General features: G+C 35.7%; 1 protein-coding gene and 1 non-coding gene across 8 annotated transcripts in view; both read left to right on the top strand.

Annotated features, from left to right (window-relative positions):
• The window catches only part of FCHSD2 (FCH and double SH3 domains 2), a 294,180-nt gene that overhangs the window by 158,499 nt on the left and 116,397 nt on the right, over nucleotides 1-19,284 (top strand). For all 7 annotated transcript variants that reach the window (XM_027039763.2, XM_053203647.1, XM_027039764.2 and 4 more), the window contains 3 exons: nucleotides 8,282-8,415; nucleotides 12,396-12,450; nucleotides 13,441-13,569. In XM_027039763.2, the coding sequence (XP_026895564.1) occupies nucleotides 8,282-8,415; nucleotides 12,396-12,450; nucleotides 13,441-13,569 (318 nt within the window). The remainder of the gene's footprint in view (nucleotides 1-8,281; nucleotides 8,416-12,395; nucleotides 12,451-13,440; nucleotides 13,570-19,284) is intronic.
• Nucleotides 7,846-7,951, top strand: LOC113593821 (U6 spliceosomal RNA). The gene has a single exon (XR_003414185.2). It is a non-coding gene; the product is annotated as a U6 spliceosomal RNA (small nuclear RNA).

Below are 19,284 nucleotides of genomic sequence, written 5' to 3'. Positions count from 1 at the left end.
GGCTTTTGTGAATAGTGCTGCTGTGAACATGGGGTGCTAATATCTCTTTGAGATCCTGATTTCAATTATTGTGGATAAATACTCAGAAGTGGGATTGCTGGATCATATAGTAGTTCTATTTTTAATTTTTTGAGAAACTGCCATGCTGTTTTCCTTATTGCACCATTTTGCATTCCCAGCTGTGTATAAGGGTTCGTGTTTCTCCATAACTTCACCAATGGTTATTATCTTTTGGGTTTTTTTTTTATATGTATGTAATAACTATCCTAGAAGGTATGAAGTATCTCACTGTGGTTTTGACTCGCATTTTCCAGATGATTAGTGACATTGAACAATCTCACATTTTTCTTTTCTTTTTTTAAAAGTAATCTCTACTCCCAACATGGTGCTTAAACTCATGAACTAGAGATCAAGAGTCACGTGCTCTACTGTCTGAGCTAGCTAGGCACTGCACTTGTATTTTTTTTATTATCAAGTTTTGCTCTACTATTAGCTTTTTAATTTTATAATTTTGTATTATTCTTTTACTAGTTACCTTAGAGACTCCAGTATGCCTCCCTGACTTAGTCCAGTTTATCTGGAATTGGTACTTATACTATTCTCCAAACTTTCAATTAATTTAATAAAGTTTACCTGGAATTAGTATTTACTACCTTATACACAATATAAAAATCTTCCAACAGTGTAATTCCATTTGCCTCCCCATTATAACTTTTGTGCTGTCAGACCTTTTGAATTTATTCGTATGACATTTGTACTTTTTATGCATTTTCTCTATTTCCATCTTTTTTTTCTTTCTGTACTTCAGTCTGAGTATTTTCTACCAGTGTCTTACAGTTCATTAATATTCTGTTTTAAGCTATTTCCAATCTGCTTTTAAAACATATTTTGGAGTCTTAATGTATTTTTCAGTTCTAGAATTTTTATTTTATTTTTTAAAAACCAATTCTGTGTTTCTGGTGAAGTTGTTCTCCATGTTTTTCCTTTATTCTCTTAAATAGGTTACTCCTGATCTCTGGTTCATGATTCCACTGTCGAAATCACTATAGGTCTCCTTTTTTTTTTTTTTTTTTTTTTTTTTTAAAGTTTATTTATTTATTTTGAGAGAAATAGAGTGTGAGTGGCTCTGTACTGTCAGTGCAGAGCCCAATATGGGGCTCAATCCCATGAACGGTGACACCATGACCTGAACCAAAATCAAGAGTCAGACACTTAACTGACTGAGCCACCCAGGCACCCAAGGCCTTTTTTTTATCATTTACTGTTTTTCTTGGGTTTTGGTTATGCCTCATAATGCTGGACATTGTGAATAAAAATTATAGAGGCTCTGGAATATGTTTTTTATTTCCAAAGAGAGTTAAATTTTCTAGCAGGCAGATAGAATACTGTCAGATCACCTTGATCCTGTTAGGGTCTGGTTTTAGCCTTTCTTAGGGCTGTTCTGTTTCACCATTGTCCATATTTTGGTATAGGGTGCCTACCAAAACCCTTCTACTTTGACAAGACTTGACTCTAACCTCTGTCTTCTCAACATCATGTAGCTGTTCTGATCCTCTGGTACTTGCTCAGCTTATTAGCCTTTCAGCTGCTCTTCTTTACTGGATTTCTTGGGATTTTACCCCATACATGCCACTTAGAAGTTAACTGATGACTCGGGGAAATTGCATACAGATCTTTGGGCTTGCTTCTCTGTAGCACCCTTCTTTCCAGAATTTAGCCTCTCAAGTTTTTCCTCTTGTAGCATCCTTAAACTCCGACCTCTATTTCCTTAATCTAATGAGATTGCCTGTTTCTCTGTACCCTGATTGGACAAATGCCCTAAGAAAAAAAATCACCTTAAATGTAGAGCTTACCTAGCTGGGCTTCCCTTCTTCCATATATCATAGATCTGTAAGTCCAGTGTATTATTGTTCTTTAGTGCTGGTATCTTTTAAAAACCTGTTTTGTCCAACTTTTACAATTTCCAGACTAGAAGAAGGTAGTCTGAAACAACTTGTTTTGTCATTATCACAGCCAATTTTGTTTTCCCTCAGTAACATTTTAATGGTCATGTTCTTTTAAAAATTTTCTCTATTTTGTCAGTTTTCTAAGACGTGGGGGTAAATTCAGCCATATTACAATTATAAAACGTCTGTCCATTGTGATTATAATGAGAATAATATTATGGCTTTTTCAAAATGTTTTTCTGTATGCTGGCATTTGCTTATAAAACAAAACAAGAGCCATAATAATCTAAGACTTTTGCCATTTTTAAAAATTGAGATATAATTCACATAACATGAATTTCAGGTGTATAATGTAATGATTTGATGTTTATATATATATTGCAAAATGATAGCCATACTAAGTCCAGAAGTCCAGTTAACATCCATCATTGTATTAATTATTAGTAATACTTTAGTTCATATCTTTCTCATGCAAACTAGAGTTTATGTTTCTTTGAAATAGTTGGGATTTACATTTGGATAACACTTTAGAGTTTGTAAACTGCTACCATATACCATTATAGTCTCATTTGATTTTCCTATCAACTTGTTAGGTATATTAATCTTATTATTTTACAAATGATAAAACCCAGCCTAAAAAATGTTAAAGAGACTTAGTAGTAAATAACACAGCAGAAACTTGAATATACTGCTTCCTAATTCCAAATCCTATGCAATCTTCTAAAAACGCTTGAACTTTAATACTTAAATAAGTTTACAGAAAAATACATATAATTCCTTTACCTTAGTAGACTACTTAATTATCTTACTCCTTTTATCTTCTTAGTTTTTGCAATAGTTACGATTAATACATTGATCATTTTTTAGCATATCCCATTTTCTTCATTCTATTTCCTAATTAATTGTTCATGTTTCTATGCAATCTTTGTGTTTACTATTTTTAATTTCTGAATGAATTTTTTATTTATTCTACTTTATTTAATCATACCTTTGTTTTTGGACATTACCGCTAAGTCTGCAATAAAAATTAACTTTTTCTTTGAAGTTACTTCCTTAACATGAATTTCTAGGACATGACTACTGGGTTAGAGAATCTACTGATTTGTGGGACTTTAATATATTGGCTCAAGTTGCTATTTTATTTTTATTCCTCTCTTCAAGTTATTGCCAAGTATATCTTATTCTAAGATCTGTGTCATACTTAGGTATCATACTTTTAATTTCTTCACTAGAATTCTAGTATCCAAGTTTTTCACCATTTTATATAATACCTTATCCTTAAGGTAAACTTGTACATTCATTTCTGTGTCTGCTCAGTGCTGATAACTCTTGGTAAAGAGCTGGGCTTATACCATACCAAGTCTTTTCTTAACATATAGGCATTATTAAGTAAGCTTCTTTTTAAGTATATAACTTAGTCCCCTCAGAAAACTGGATTCCTAAGAAGAAATTTAATCTAAATTTGGAAAGGAAATCCTAGGTAATCTTTTTCTTTGCAAATTAAGTTTTATGACTTGTATTTAACAAATATTTTTGGTGCAGGCATATCTCAAAAACATTGTGGGTTGATTTCATACCACTACAATAAAGCAAATATTGCAGTAAAGTGAGCCAAATGAATTTTTTGGTTTCCCAGTGTATATAAGTTATGTTTACCCTATACTGTAGGCTATAAGTGTGTGGTAGCTGTGTCTAAAAAAAAAAAAAAACCACACACACAATGTACATACCTTAATTTAAAAATACTTTATTGCTAAAAATGCTATCTATCATCTGAACTTTCAGTGAGTCATAATCTTATTGCTGATAGAGGGTCTTTGCCCTGATGTTGGTGGCTGCTGATGATCAGGGTGGTGGTTGCTGAAGGCTAGTGTGGCTGTGGCAATTTCTTAAAATAAGACAACGAAGGGGTCCCTGGGTGGCTCAGTCAGTTAAGCATCTGACTTCGGCTCAGGTCATGATCTCACAGCTCGTGAGTTCAAGCCCCACATCAGACTCTATGCTGACAGCTCAGAGGCTGGAGCCTGCTTCAGATTCTGTGCCTCCCTCTTTCTCTTTGCCCCTCCCCTGCTCATGCTCATTCTCTCTCTCTCTCTCTCTCTCTCTCTCTCTCTCTCTCTCTCTCTCTCAAAAATAAATAAACATTAAAAAAAAATAAGACAACGAAGTTTGCTGCATCCATTGACTCTTCCTTTCACACACAATTTCTCTGCAGCATGTGATGGTGTGTGATAGCATTTTACCTATAGTAGAACTTCTTTGACAATTAGAGGCAATCCTCTCAAACACTGCTGCTGCTTTATCAACTAAAATTATGTAGTATTCTAAATTGTCATTTCAACAGTCTTCACCAGGAGTAGATTCCTTCTCGAGAAACCACTGTCTTTGCTCATCCATAAGAAGTAGTTCCCCATCTATTCAAGTTTTATCATGAGATTGCAACAATTCAGACACATCTTCAGGCTCTACTTCAAATTCTAGTTCTCTTGCTATTTCCACCACATCTACAGTTCTTCCACTAAAGTCTTGAATCTTCAATTCGTAAAAAATGCAATATCTGCAGCGCAGGAAAGCAAAGTGCAACGAAATGAGGTATGTCCTTGTTTTGCTGTGTGCGGAGCACTTTCATTTGACAAAAACTCAGATTACTCTGACTTCAAACAGTTCATTTTGGTGATGGAAGACATTTGGTTAAGGATTTACTGAATGCTAGGGAAGAATAGATCATAAAAGATCTCTTCATTGTACACATGGGCTATCTATCTAATATTATTTGATGAACAGTATCTTAGAAACTTATGTAAAGGGAAAGAAAAAACAAGAATAGAATCACCCTGAGTTTTCTGATGAGATTTTTGAGAAATCCTTTCAAAGATATGAACTATCATAAGGTCCCCCTGATATTGTCACATATAGAGAAAGTAATTTAATTGGTAGCCTTTTATAGATGAAGATGAATTAAGTAATCAGGTCTAAGAGATACATCTTATCCTTCGAAGGGTAGGCATATGAGCAGAGAGTGGCTGTGTGTGGGTCTGTGCACGTGTACGCACATATGTTCTCATGTACCCATGGTGTTCATTTGTGTGAATATACTGATATCCTAGCCACATGATGTGCAATCCACATGAAAAGCTTTGACCAACTGAGTTTAGTTTCCTCTCGAAATGTTCAACTTAGCAGACCCTTTCCGTGCATATAAATCACCACACGATTCTTAAGCTTCCCTTCATTGATTAGTTTTTCTGAGGTGTCAAGCTCTATTGTTTTGGATGAACATTTTGGTTATAAATGCCTTATACCTGACTCCTCTTTTAAATAATCTGTCTCATTTTCCCATTAAACATGGTTTTCAGACCATGCCCCAGTTTTTGGTTCTTATTTTTATTTGTATGTATGTATGTATGTATGTATGTATGTATGTATGTATGTAAATCTATGCCCAACACGGGCCCAAACTCATGATCCCAAGATCAAGAGCTGCATGCTCTTACAAGAGGTTTGTTGAGGTGCTGGGTAATCCAGTCAGTTAAATATCCAACTCTTTATTTCAGTTCAGGTCATGATCTCACAGTTTGTGAGTTTGAGCCTCCTGTCAGGTTGCACAGAACCTGCTTGGAAGTCTCTCTCTCTCTGCCCCTTTCCCTTTCATGCACATGCACATGCACGCTCTCTCTCAAAGTAAATAAATAAACAAGAGGTTTATTTATGATAAGGACTATTAAAAATTAAAGGGAAAGACAGATTTTTTCTACAAGATAAAAGCTTACTATTTTAGTGTATCTATAAAATGAAATATTATTCAGCCATAAAAAGAAATGGAGAAATAATACATGATACAACATAGATGAACCCTAAATACATTATGTGAGGACTTAGGACATATAAGACCACATAGTTACATGATTCCATTGATAAATGAAATGCAGGAAATTCATAGAGACAGAAAGTAGATTAGTGGTTTCCAGGGACTAGGGATAGGGGAAAACGAGGAGTGACTGCTAATCGGTATGGGGTTTCTTTTTTGGGTGATGAAATGTTCTGGAATTAGACAGTGGTAAATGGTTGTACAACCTTATAAATATACTAAAACCCACCAAATTGTATACTTTTAAAGGATGAATTTTGTGGTATGTGGATTACATATCAATTTTTTTAAAGCTTACTATTTTAAGATAAAGTATCTCTACATGAGTTGTCACAAAACTGGGGTAGGTACTATAATGGATTAACATGGTAAATGATAGCATCACTTTCTCACTTTATGACTTTGGGTAAATTGTTTAACCACTTTAAGTCTATTTCCTTATCCTAAAATAGGACTAGTATGAACACTTTTACCAGAGTCATTTGGAAGAGTAAATGTGATAATATTTATAAAGTACTAAACTTAGTGCATTCTGCCTATGTGCCCATAGGGAGTCTTCTTAAGTTTAACGAAACATTGAGACTGTCATGATTATTGTAGGCCATACCTGGTATGAGGTTAACTTAGAAGGACATTAGAACAGGGAACACAGTTAACCAGCAGGGCAGCATCTAGTGCTAGTATTTAGTTCTTTCACTGGTGTATGTCTCAGTCTACATAGCCAACCACGGTTATTCTGTTTGGTTCCTCAGGTAAGAGATCTAGGGCAAGAGAATGAGAGAGAATGTACAGGGGTAGCCACAGGCCCTAAAGGAGACTAAAAGCTCTCATGACAACTTTACAGACAGAGCTTCCAAAGTCTATGAGAAGGACACATCCAGACACAGGAATTACGATACTCAAAAAAGCCTAAAGCCAGCGCTTCTCCACCAGATATTTATAGTTCATTTGTACTTTGATGCAGTTTGCCTGTCAGGTTCATAAGCAGTGTTACCAAATAACACAGTTGACATTGTGTCTTCATCAGGTTTCTGTTGAAACAGAGACCTAGAAAGTTAAGCAAGGGTCCAGTTTTCATGCAGAGGAGAAAGAGGTGGCTTTTTAACCCTTTATTCACAGCCTGACACTTGATAAGTGCTCAGTAAATATGCCCATAGAGAACCTTCCAGGTTTTGCACTTTCTGTAAAGTAGTGCCTTTTTATTTTTTTAATATTGGTTTATTTATTTTCAAGAGAGAGCACAAGGGGGGGGGGGAGCGGCAGAGAAAGAGAGACACACACAGAATCCAAAGCAGGCTCCAGGCTCTGAGCTGTCAACACAGAGCCTGATGCAGGGCTCGAACCTATGAACCGTGAGATCATGACCTGAGCTGAAGTTGGACACTCAACTGTCTGAGCCACCCAGTCACCCCAAAGTTGTCCCTTTCTTTAACACCTAATAATTTCTGGGAAACTCTAGCCTATATGTCACATGTGTAAGTTTGTGCTTTATCTATGCTATTCCAGTGTCCTTGCTCTATCTACTCCATGCTGTTCAGCCTGGCACAATAGTCCCTCACCAATATCTCCTCCTACTTTGCTGAGTTTTTTTGTCAGTCTCCACTAAATACTATTTCAGGCTCAGAAGTTTTTCAGTGAGAGCTTCCCTAAATTTGTCTCAGGCTGGCAAAACTTTTCAGTGCTTTGTTTCAAACTGGGAAAAATGTTTCCCCTTTGGATATCCAGAAGAGTTCCAAAGCAATGTTACTTTGGCCCAATTGTGTTATAAAAATTTATTGATTAAACATTTCTTCGAGTTAATTATGTCTGTCCCTTCTCTCAGAGTGTATAGGTGTATCCAAAGAATTGAGCTGGCAGTAATTTTGAGTAGTAACTGTTATGTGGTACCCAGGTTTCTTGCTTCTCTTCTTCATCTCGGACTTAATGTCAGACTTGTCAGATTTCATTCCTTCTTTCCCAGAGTAGAATTCTTCACTACCTTTGCACCGTCAGTTTCCCAAACATGTAGAGACTTTATTAAGATTATGAAGAGTGCTCACTTTGGCAGCACATATACTAAAATTGGAATGATACAGAGAAGATTAGTATGGCCCCTGTGCAAGAATTATGAAGAAATACAGAATTGCTTTGTTCTTTTGCCTTTATTGCCATGAAATCTCCAATAATAAAAGCATTTTCATTGTTGCTTTTCTTTTGCTTTACATTACTGTCAGTCATCAGTGGCACTGTGGTTATTTCTCAAAGCAGAGTTGTTAAGCAAACTGGGACAATACAATATTCAATACCTTACTTGAGATGGGAGTACCAGCTGTTCACTGGATTTTAATTTACAATTTGACGGAGACTAAAGTGCTGATTTTTCTCCTGGGTTTCCATCCTGAGGGCATGGTGCATAGTCCTTAGGACAAATTCATTTTTGGTAAGCCTGAAAACTAATATCATAATAATTGTACTTTGTATTTTACAGTGTGTGGACCAGTTGACGAAGATCCAAACTGAATTACAAGAGACGGTGAAAGATTTAGCTAAAGGCAAAAAGAAGTACTTTGAGACTGAACAGATGGCTCATGCAGTACGGGAGAAAGCTGACATCGAGGCAAAGTATGTGTTTTAGCATTTCTGAAAAAGTAATTATGCAAATAAATGTTATTTTTGCCAGTACTTTGTTTTCTATTAATATAGGGCATAGACTCATTCTCAGGTTATCTTGGTTTCGTCTGACCTATAAATGTTACATACTTTCAAATTTTTCTTTCATATTGGCTGATCTCATTTCAATTAATATAGCAATAAGAGAATGTTTGATCAGTCAGTTTCACGTTCAATTGAATTATGGAAAGGAAAGAAGACAAATGAACATGGTATCGAAAGCTTAGCAAAAGCCTGTTGAAGTTGCTGTGGTATCTGAGTATCAGGATTTAAGAGCTTCATTTTTTTCATGCTAGACTCTAAATCAGTTGTATTTGGAAATCCCTGATCCTTAGCATGCCATTGAAGGACCTTGGACATGTCAAATATATAAGAGCACTAACCTCAGTATAGAAACCCTGACTCAAGCACAGTTTCTCTCTTATGTGAAATTCTAATACATACACTTTTTTAATGTGCTTTAGCAACTGTGTGAATTTTACTCTTAATATATGTGACTTATAAGTCCTTGATTTTGGGAATAATTAGGAAAAAAAGAAACTGGCATTTGGTACAGAAGGAACTGGCAGTTGGTAATAAAAAAGAGATCTAAAACAAGCAGTAGAGATTTTTGCTATGACAAGTTGAGGAAAGATAAAAAGTTTTTGAGAAAAAATAAACCTGTGTCATAGAATGGTACTCTAAAGAGGTCTGTGAGGAGAGCTGAGACTCCCGTTTAATGCAAAATCTGGGACTCTGAACTCCCAATCATGAAATCAGAAGGGTTATGAACACTTGTACAGACTAGCAACTAGTGGGTGAGGTTCGTTAATATGCTTTTATCAGCAGGAAGTTAAGCAATCTCATAACCCTCTTGTGAAAATTTAGTGTATCCTTGAAAGTTTATGTAGTACCAAAGTATGGTAGACGAATACTCATGAAATACTTAATGTTACTGGAAAACCTATTTAATATTTCCCTAATTTGGTTTATTGTCTGTATGATTTTATTTTTGTGAGCATACAAATATTTCCCATACTTTCGTAGAGTCAATGAACCCATCTTCCCAATAAGACCTGAAGATTTTAAATTAGATAATCTCTAATAGGAATTTCCTCTCCTAGTGGTTTTTAGGAATTTGTTTTTTAAAACTCTCAGGATTCTAGAACAGAGAGTTGAGAGATTTGTAGAGCATATGTAAATACCTACTTTAGCCAAGGGCCACAGAGTGTAAATGAGGACAATTGCAAGGCTATTCCTAAGAAGTCTAGATTTGACAGGGTCTAATTCACAGATGCTGATCTCAAGAAACTGCCTTCTAATATGGCCCAAATTCAAAGGGATTGTAGTATATAAGACATTTTATCTCAGTGTGTAACTTCTCTGGAAAATTCATTCAACTACAGAGTAAGAAATGTTTCTTTATCTTCATTCACTCACTAAACGTTTATTGAATAATTATATTGGGTGCTGTGAGTATAAAGATGAGTAAGATAAGCTTTGCATCCTTAAGAAATTTAAAGCCTAGAATTAAAGACAACTGTGTTTAAAAGTAACTTTATGACTTGTTTATTCACAGCAAATTGAAAGAAATTAAGTGCCTCATGTCACTCAGTAACATATTTGCTGTAATTGTATGAAAACACTGTTTTGTAAGCCTAGAAAATAGATTAATTTTGCCTCATGAAAAAGGAAACCTTTATAGAAGAAGTGGTATTTGGACAGAATCTTGAAGAAGATGGGAAGGAATATCAGAAAGGGGAAGTGAAAACTAGACTGTATGTAGTTTTGGTAGGTGATTTGACAGTAAGATGTGCACATTAGGAGAGAGCACACAAGGAAGAGGGAAGGGAAGGATGAGTTCCATTTTGGATGTGTAGGTTCTGAAGAGCCTGTAGGACTCTGAGGTGAATAAATTTGGTAGGGGGTCACGTATCTAACTCTCAGATGAGAATAGGGCCTATCAGATGATTGCCTATCAGGGTTGATTGCCTATCAGATGATAGCTATAGGGTTGAAATCCTATATTAGATGAGAAATTGAGTTTGAGACCCTAAGGAGCATTAATTAACATTTGGAAGTAGATGATGAAGAGGAGTGTGCAATACAATTCACCATTCATATATATCTTATTTTTTATAGATCATAATCTTTGAGCACAGGAACTGTTTTTTCTTTTTTTTTTTAATGTTTATTTTTGAAGGAGAGAGAGAGAGATCACAAGCAGGGGTTGGGGGGCAGAGAGAGAGGGAGACATAGAATCCAAAGCAGACTCCATGCTCCAGGCTGTCAGCACAGAGCCTGATGTGGGGCTCAAACCCACAAACCGTGAGATCATGACCTGAGCTGAAGTCAGATGTTTAACTGACTGAGCCACCCAGGCGCCCCAGGAACTGTATTATTCTATTACTAATACCTTCTTAAGTTCCACACAAGAATTATATGAAAATTAGCAAATGAAGCAGAAACTAGAAACTTAAAACCTTATTTTGGAAAATCCAGGTGCAACTCAGACTATTTGGATAATGACTACAATAAAAAAGGAGAATCAAGAATACCCTAGTCTTTTTTAGCCTTGAACAGGCTGTCCAAATTTTAAAGCTTGTGGCCTTTGCTTTCTTTTTTTTTTTTTTTTTTTAACATTTATTTTTGAGACAGAGACAGAGACAGAGCATGAACAGGGGAGGGGCAGAGAGAGAGGGAGACACAGAATCTGAAACAGGCTCCAGGCTCTGAGCTGTCAGCACAGAGCCCGACGTGGGGCTCGAACTCACGGACCGTGAGATCATGACCTGAGCTGAAGTCGGATGCTTAACCGACCAAGCCACCCAGGCGCCCCAGGCCTTTGCTTTCTTAAATCAAAATGAATAACAATCTGATTAATAAAAACAGGCAAAACCCTAGGAAATATGAATATGGCAAGATAGAAAATAACAGGAAAATCGTGGACCTTATTTTTTTTTAAACACTGGGGAAGTAGTTAGGATGCGTATGTGTACGTCCCTGAATGTTTCTCTTTTGTTAGAAAGATCATAGACTGCTTTTGCTCTCCTCCTTACATTTGCTGTGCAGAGACTGGCTTGCTGCGCCTTCCGTTCCCAGGTGGTCTGCAACTTGACTTCGTATTATGACATAGCATTCAGCACATGCCCTGAGTTCTCCCATGGCAGTCACCATAACACTGCAGTCGAGACAAACATTGCCGCCTCAAAAGTCACTGGTTGTGGGGGTGTTGGTTATTCCTTAGTGTTTGTTGACTTTCTTCTTCTGGTTATCTCTAGTTGTTTGGGTAAAACCAGCATTTTGTTAGATTATTGTTTCCTTCCCAAACCAAAAGGGATTGAGAGAAATAAGAACACCAGAATGGGAGAAGATTGAATAGAACAAAATCATATAGGGCAGAGAGAACAAGGACTTTCTCACTGTATTCAAATACTGTATTAACAGTGGACTTTTCATGGGAGAAAAAAATGGAATTAAGGACTTTCAAGAGCCCGGTAATATCATGCTGTAGATTGCACTGCAGGTGTTACAGAATATTGCCCACGGCGCTGAAAGCCTAAGTTTTGCCTCCATAGATTGGTCATCCCTAGGCATCCTTAAACTTTCTTATAGGAACTAAAGTGTGTGTAATTGTATGATAATGGAAATAAACTGTAGTTTGATGACTCTTGTTTATTAAGAGATACCAATATATTGGATTTGTCAAATTGTATTTTTGTCATTCAGGATATTTTTATTAAATATCCCAATATTTTCTGTTGCACTACAATATTCTTCCTGTAGTAAAATAAAGGAAAATAATCATTGCTGTCGGTTTTCCGTTTGTTAGTACTCTTTAATAGTGTTGTGGAAAGTGTCATTTTAAAAAAAGTTTGGAATTATAATACTTAATAAGTTTTATATGTAATTTTATAATTTTATTAAACATACTATTTTCTGTTTTATTATAGATCTAAACTTAGTCTTTTTCAATCAAGAATCAGTTTACAGAAGGCGAGTGTAAAGGTAAGTTTTTGAAAATTTTCACAATTGAGAAACCTTAGCTTATTAAAAAAATTGGTTTTTTTGAGGGTTAAAGTCAGTTATTTCCACCTAATGTAGAGAAGCATATTAAAGTCATTAACTTAGGGAAGAAGTTTCCTTCCCAGTTCATGGGAGTTTTTCACCCAGATGTCAGCACTTGGACACCACTTGCTTGTCAAGATTGCTTCAGAGATTGGTTTCTATACTTTACCTGCTTAGGTAGCCTATTGTCTGTAACTCTTAGTCCAAGAGGCTTAGTCCACGGACTCTAAAAATCTCTGCAAAATCCATTTCATTCATATTTACACACTTGAGTATATATTCTGGGCCAATGCAAGTGAGATTTTCCTGTGGGACCCTTAAGCTGTGGATACCTGATAAGTTAAATTTAATAACCTGCCTTTGGCTGTCATGATCCCAACTAGCACCCAGTTCTTTTGGCACATGAGGAGTGTTGATTTTTTTTTTAAAAACTTTTCTAACTCCCAACAGCTTTACCCATGTCTTTGAAGATAAGGTACTTACTCAATTTGGAACCTTTATTTTCCCATCTGAATAAAATGAGCAAAATATTTTGAAGTTTCCTGAAAAGCTTTGGAAGTAGGTTAAATGCAAATAAAAAATATGTAAGAACACTCTTACCATGTATAACAGTTCTAATCACTGTTTATTTAATTTCTTAACAGTGTTGAATATATTTTTTTTAATTTTTAAATTTTATCTTAAGTAAACTTTGTGCCACACATAGGGCTCGAACTCACAACCCTGTGATCAAGAGTCACCTTCTCCACTTACTGAGCCAGCCAGGTGCCCCTAGTGTTGAGTATTTTTTTATGTGTATGAATATTTTTCCACGTGGTTACCTTTACTCTTGTTGAGGAGCCATTAATTGCCAGCTAAGAATGGTGTGTTTATATATTTTACAGTTCAGTTGTCAGTTTGCATTGATTTTTTTCTTTTACTATGTTTTAGTTAAAAGCCCGGCGATCTGAATGTAATTCCAAAGCTACCCACGCAAGGAATGATTATCTTCTTACATTAGCAGCAGCAAATGCACACCAAGATCGCTACTATCAAACAGACTTAGTTAACATTATGAAGGTAATACAGACTTAATATCTGTGGTAATTTTGTTTCATTAAAGACAAAACAACTCATGAGTTGAATTAGGCAGATAGGATTAAGTGTAAGTACAGTAGCAGCCAGGCTTCTTTGCAATTCATTGAAGTATACTTGATACTGTTTGGGTAGCCTCTCTTTCAGGTAATTTTGAATTAATTTTTAATGTAAAATATCATTCAAAACCAAATCACAGTAAAAGACTGTATTATGTATTAGTCTCTAGCAAGTGGCAGATGTTTACTATATAATGGCTATTAATATATAAAATACAAAATAAGATTATTTTTTTAAAGCTTAGATTTTTAAAATTTCACAATTTTATCCTTAATTGATATGGAAACTTGTACATTAATGTTTTATGATTTTGGGTGTCCATGAGAAGACAAGAAAATGCCTAGTAGTTCTATGAAAATGTCTCTACCCTGGAAATCACCCTGAAATGTAGATGGATTGTATTATGTCTCTTATGTACTCAAACTCTATCTTGGTCTTTCTTTGATTATACATCTATGTGTATCTTTAACTTTCACTGAAGTAAAGGAAAAGAGGTGGAGAAGAAAACCTTTTTAACTTACTGCCAGCTCCCCACTTGTTGCTGGTATATAATTTTACATAGAATGTATCTCATTTTCTCCTGTCTTCTCAAGGACCCAAACATTTGATTATTCTGTCTTTCTCTTATATTTTCAAACCTTCCTTTTCAAATGCATTGTTATTTTCTTAATGTTTTTTTGAATTTTTCATTTTAGAGAGAGAGTGGGGGAGGGGCAGAGGCATTGGTGTGGGGGAGAGAGAGAGAGGGACAGACAGAGAGAGAGAGAGAATGAATCCTAAGCAGGCTCCTTGCTCAGCGCGGGGCCCAACATGGGGCTCAGTCCCACGACCATTGGATTGTGACCTGAGCCAAAATCAAGAACCAGATGCTCAACTGACTGAGCCACCCAGGCACCCCTCAAATGTGTTGTTCTTATTGACTGTTAAAACACATTACTTTCATTGAATTGCTTGCTTTACAAATCATAAGTGTTGAGAATGGGGATGCAGTAGGAGTGGGTGCTCTTTTTTCTACAGTGGCTCTGGGAAGGAGATAAACTCTATGTAGGAACTATAAGTTCTTTCCTTGAAAGTAGAGACAGGACATTTCCTGGTTCCTTCAGGAAAAAATAGGAGTGATGGAGAGAGTCAAACTGGGCTAAGAAGTATCCAGTTGCAGAATTTTTTCTTTCCTTTTTGTTCACTGCCTGAAATCCCTTTTTCCTAGCCTGTTTTGATTTCTACTGGTTAGAATACGAGTGGTAAGAAAAACAAGGGTTTCTTTTGACATCTCAGATGAAAAGTCTGCATACGTTTTCCCATAAAATGTTGGACCTAGAGGCTTAGGCATTTTAATATCTTAGTAGGTGTCACACGGTGCTTCATACTTACAAGAACCAACAAGAGACTTGATCTCTCATTATAACATAGTTTCTCTAGGGGGACAAAATACACACACACACACACACACACACACACACACACACACACACAGAGTCTCAATCCATTATTAAAGAAGATACTCAATACAGCTTGCAATTCAAAGTTGTGATTCCCTATATACAGTCAAAGCTGTTGACTATATATTTTCCCTTTGAATACTTTAAAATGAACGTATTAGTTTAAGCAGCAGCAAAAATAAAATCTTTATGTTTTTTAAATTGAATCCACAGCCAAAAAAGATCTCTTTCTTAAAACCCTATGGCCTTTGATAAACCGGGAAAGGTACAGTATTCTTTTGGGGGTCTGCCCTCTGCCCCAAAACAAAGATTAAGTTAATGGACCTGGCCAGCTCTCAGATTATATATCTTTGAAGTTACTTTGAAGTTCTAATGCAGATATTTGATAAGCATTGGGTAGGTTATGCTTCAGATTACTCATTTTATGAGACATTGTAAGGTCCTGAAATGATAAAAATAGAGGCAGGAGTCTCCTTTCTTCCCTTAAAATAGAAAAATGTATTCTCAGTTTTCATGTTGTGTCTGTGTTAATTCATTTTCTTCCTCATGTTAATTCTATAGTCTGCATTTTTGGAAAACTCTTATCCATTGTATTGTAGCTACTAAGTAAGATTCTATCATTGAATTGACAGTGGCCCTTTCTTAGAAATGTCTTATTTTCTGAATTGTTGTTAAGGTTCTAATGCCCTAGCTAGAATTTAAAAACAAATAAACAAACAAACCAAAAACCCCTCTGAATAGCTTAGAAGCAAGATATTTGATTCATTGATTTAATTATGTGCTTTTAGTAGTCATAGTGTGGTAGCTACTGGACCACACTTTGGGAAGAATCAAAGATAAGCAATATACTCTTTTTATCCTCAAAGAGCTCAATCTGGTGAAAGAGAGAGAGATACATAAAAATGATTATAAATTAGGGGGTGACTCAGTCAGTTAAGCATCCAACTTTGGCTTTCAGGTGAATTCTAGCCCGAGTCAGCTGACAGCTCAGAGCCTGGAGCCTGCTTTGGATCCTGTGTCTCCCCCGCTCTCTGCCCCTCCCCAGCTCTCAGTCTTGTCTTTCTCTCTTTCAAAAACAAATAAACATTAACAAAAAATTTTTAAAAGAAATGATTACAGGGGCGCCTGGGTGGCGCAGTCGGTTAAGCGTCCGACTTCAGCCAGGTCACGATCTCGCGGTCCGTGAGTTCGAGCCCCGCGTCAGGCTCTGGGCTGATGGCTCAGAGCCTGGAGCCTGTTTCCGATTCTGTGTCTCCCTCTCTCTCTGCCCCTCCCCCGTTCATGCTCTGTCTCTCTCTGTCCCAAAAATAAATAAATGTTGAAAAAAAAATTATTTAAGAAAAAGAAATGATTACAAATTAGAATAATGAAATTACTTTCTGCTAGAGGACCGTAGTTAATGATATAACAGCTATCTTTTTTTTGATTGCTTAATATTACTCTTAATATTACTCCTAAACACTTTAGCATATTATCCCTTCTCTTTTTTTTTCCTTTATCCTAGTTTAGTGTTCATAGTTCATTATGACTAGACTAGAAATGAAATGAAATGAAATTCTAACTCAAGTTGAACGCAGATAACCTCTTTCTTTGTACCTGCATCTAAGTAGCCGAGTACTACTGAAGAAAATCTTTCAACAGAACAGAACATATTCATGTTCATAAATTAATGTGGAACCCAGTCTCAAATGGACCCTCGACACTGCTCAGATATCCTGCTGTATTTCCCTGGTTAACTTTCCCTACTATTTTTAACACTTTTTTCAACTTTTTCCATCTCAAACCTCAAACTTTCCTCTTCTCTTTCACACTTAGCAAGTGGTCTTTCTTCCTAATTTACAGAGAAAATACAAGCTATTAAAAGGGAACTCCATTATTTTCCCATTATCTGCCTTCATGCATGTTCAAGACTCTGCCAAGGAACCCCAACCTTTGAGTTGTTTATCCTGTCTAAAGATGATCTTTTTCACCTTAGCTTTGGATATCTTATCCCCTTCTGCCTTTTCAGGATCAAAACAACTGATTATTCTCTTTTCTTCTTACATTTATTGGACATTGTATTCTTAGGTTAACATGTAGAAGAGGGAAAAAAATTACAGAAGAGACCTTAAATGCCTGGGAATGAGAGTGAAGCAGCTATTTGGGTGTCAAGCATGGCTAGGCTCTCTGTCTAGGTACTTGTAAATATGTGATTTCATTTAGTTTTCATGACCTCTTTCAAACTAAATATCATTATCCCTGTTTTACAAATCAGGTAGCAGAGGCTCAGTGAGGTTCATTGGGTATGTATATAATAGCCAGGACTTAATTCAGAGTCTCTATGACTTCAGAGCCTGTGTTCTTTACTACAGATCACACTGTTCTTTTCTACATACCATTCCAGTCTTCTTGATAGTAAAGAGGAGTATAATTAGTAGTAGCCTACTGTGAATATCATAAATTCTGAGAGAACTGTAAAATAAAATTAATAATTGAAAATTGCAAATTCTCCCCTGCTATAATAAGATCATGTGTCTAAATACAAGTATTTAGACAGGTTCCCCAAGGAATATTTTGTATTCCTTATGCCAATACTGATTAAAACAGATACTAAATATACTGCTCTGTGTCTGTGTATCATCAGGCAGTTATTTTTGAACTCCACACTAAAACAAAACAAAAAAGCTATTGCTAGGACATGGAAACCAGACAACTGATTTTATCACATCTATAGATAGCAGTTGTATTGGCTGCTGGGAAGTAAGTTTGTTCCTTAGAATTCTTTTTTTTTTTTTTTGGTAGCATATTCTCGTACAGTGTATAAACTGATACTTTTATTAGCTTGTGGAATATTTTTAGTGGTTTGGATAAGGAAGGATGAAGCACAGTGTATCATAGTAGAAAAGAGAAGAAATGTCAATCTAATGAAGGATTTGAAAAGTTTTATAACACTAGGACCTTATTTCTAAACAAATGCTTATCGTCTTCAGTGGAAGCTAAATATATCTGGGTGATATATTTATCATCTATAATTGAACAAAGTAATTTGTTATATATGTGATTTTATATATATACATATATATAAAATATGTACATATTTTGTACATATTTTGTACATATTGTATGTACATATTGTACATACATAAATATACATATTATGTACATTTTGTATATATTTACATATATAAAATATGTACTATATAATTGAACAAAGTAATAAAAGTTAAACATCTTTCTATGTGACAGAAACCTAGAAAATACGATAACATGGCATATCTTTTGCAGATGTTTGTTTTGATTAAATGAAGAAAAAGTCATTATTGGTATCTAGGTCCCTTATTTTTATGGCTTTTCTAGCTAATTACTTATTACTCCAAAAGCCTTCCTCATTCACTTGGGAGATTATAGAACTCGTTTTTCGAAATTTTAAATCATAGCTCTTCTGGTTTCCCTGCCAACTAACTCTCTAGCTATTGTACTTCTCATTCATCTAATAATGGTTGTTCACTTAACAAATTAGCATGGAAATCCCCAAATCTCAAGGTTGGCTCTCTGCTTTTCTTACTTTGTATCCTCTTTCTTTATGCCCTCTTTCTTAGAAAAGAGTATATATTAACCATACCCTTATGATTATCCATGGTTTGCCTTTCCATCAGTGGCCGAAATTTTCTAAATTGGAGGCAACTCTGTCCCCCGTTGTTCCTTTGAATAAGCACCCTAGCCTAGTTTTCAGGTGACAACTGCTATCAATCTGTCCTCCAGAGCTCTAACGGTGCACTGTACAGTATGGTACACGTGACTGTTTAAAATAATTAAAAATAAATAAAATTTTAAGTTTTGTTCCTCAGTCACAATAGCTACATTTCAGGTGCTCCAAAGTCACATGTGGCTAGTGGCTTCCATATTGAACAGTGCAGGTATAGAATATTTCCATCATCTCAGAAAGTTCTATTAGACAGCAGTGCTCTAAAGCTTATTTAGTTTTTCCTTGTTTTCCTCCTATTCTTTTTTTTATAATCTGGCTATCATCACACCTGCTGATCATTTTTCCCAGTAACCATCACCATGATTTATTTGTGTTGTTTCAGAATTAAATTCTCCTTCATTTGCACTCTATACCTGGAAATAGAACAGGGGTTGGCAAGCATTTTCTGTGAAGCACCTAAGAGTAAATACTTCAGACTTCTCTGTCACGACCACTCAACTCTGACATTGTAGTATA

Source organism: Acinonyx jubatus, chromosome D1 (genome assembly GCF_027475565.1).
Source record: "Acinonyx jubatus isolate Ajub_Pintada_27869175 chromosome D1, VMU_Ajub_asm_v1.0, whole genome shotgun sequence".
Lineage (NCBI taxonomy): Eukaryota > Metazoa > Chordata > Mammalia > Carnivora > Felidae > Acinonyx > Acinonyx jubatus.
Note: the sequence above shows the minus strand (reverse complement) of the source record. Positions and strands in the feature narration are given on the sequence as shown.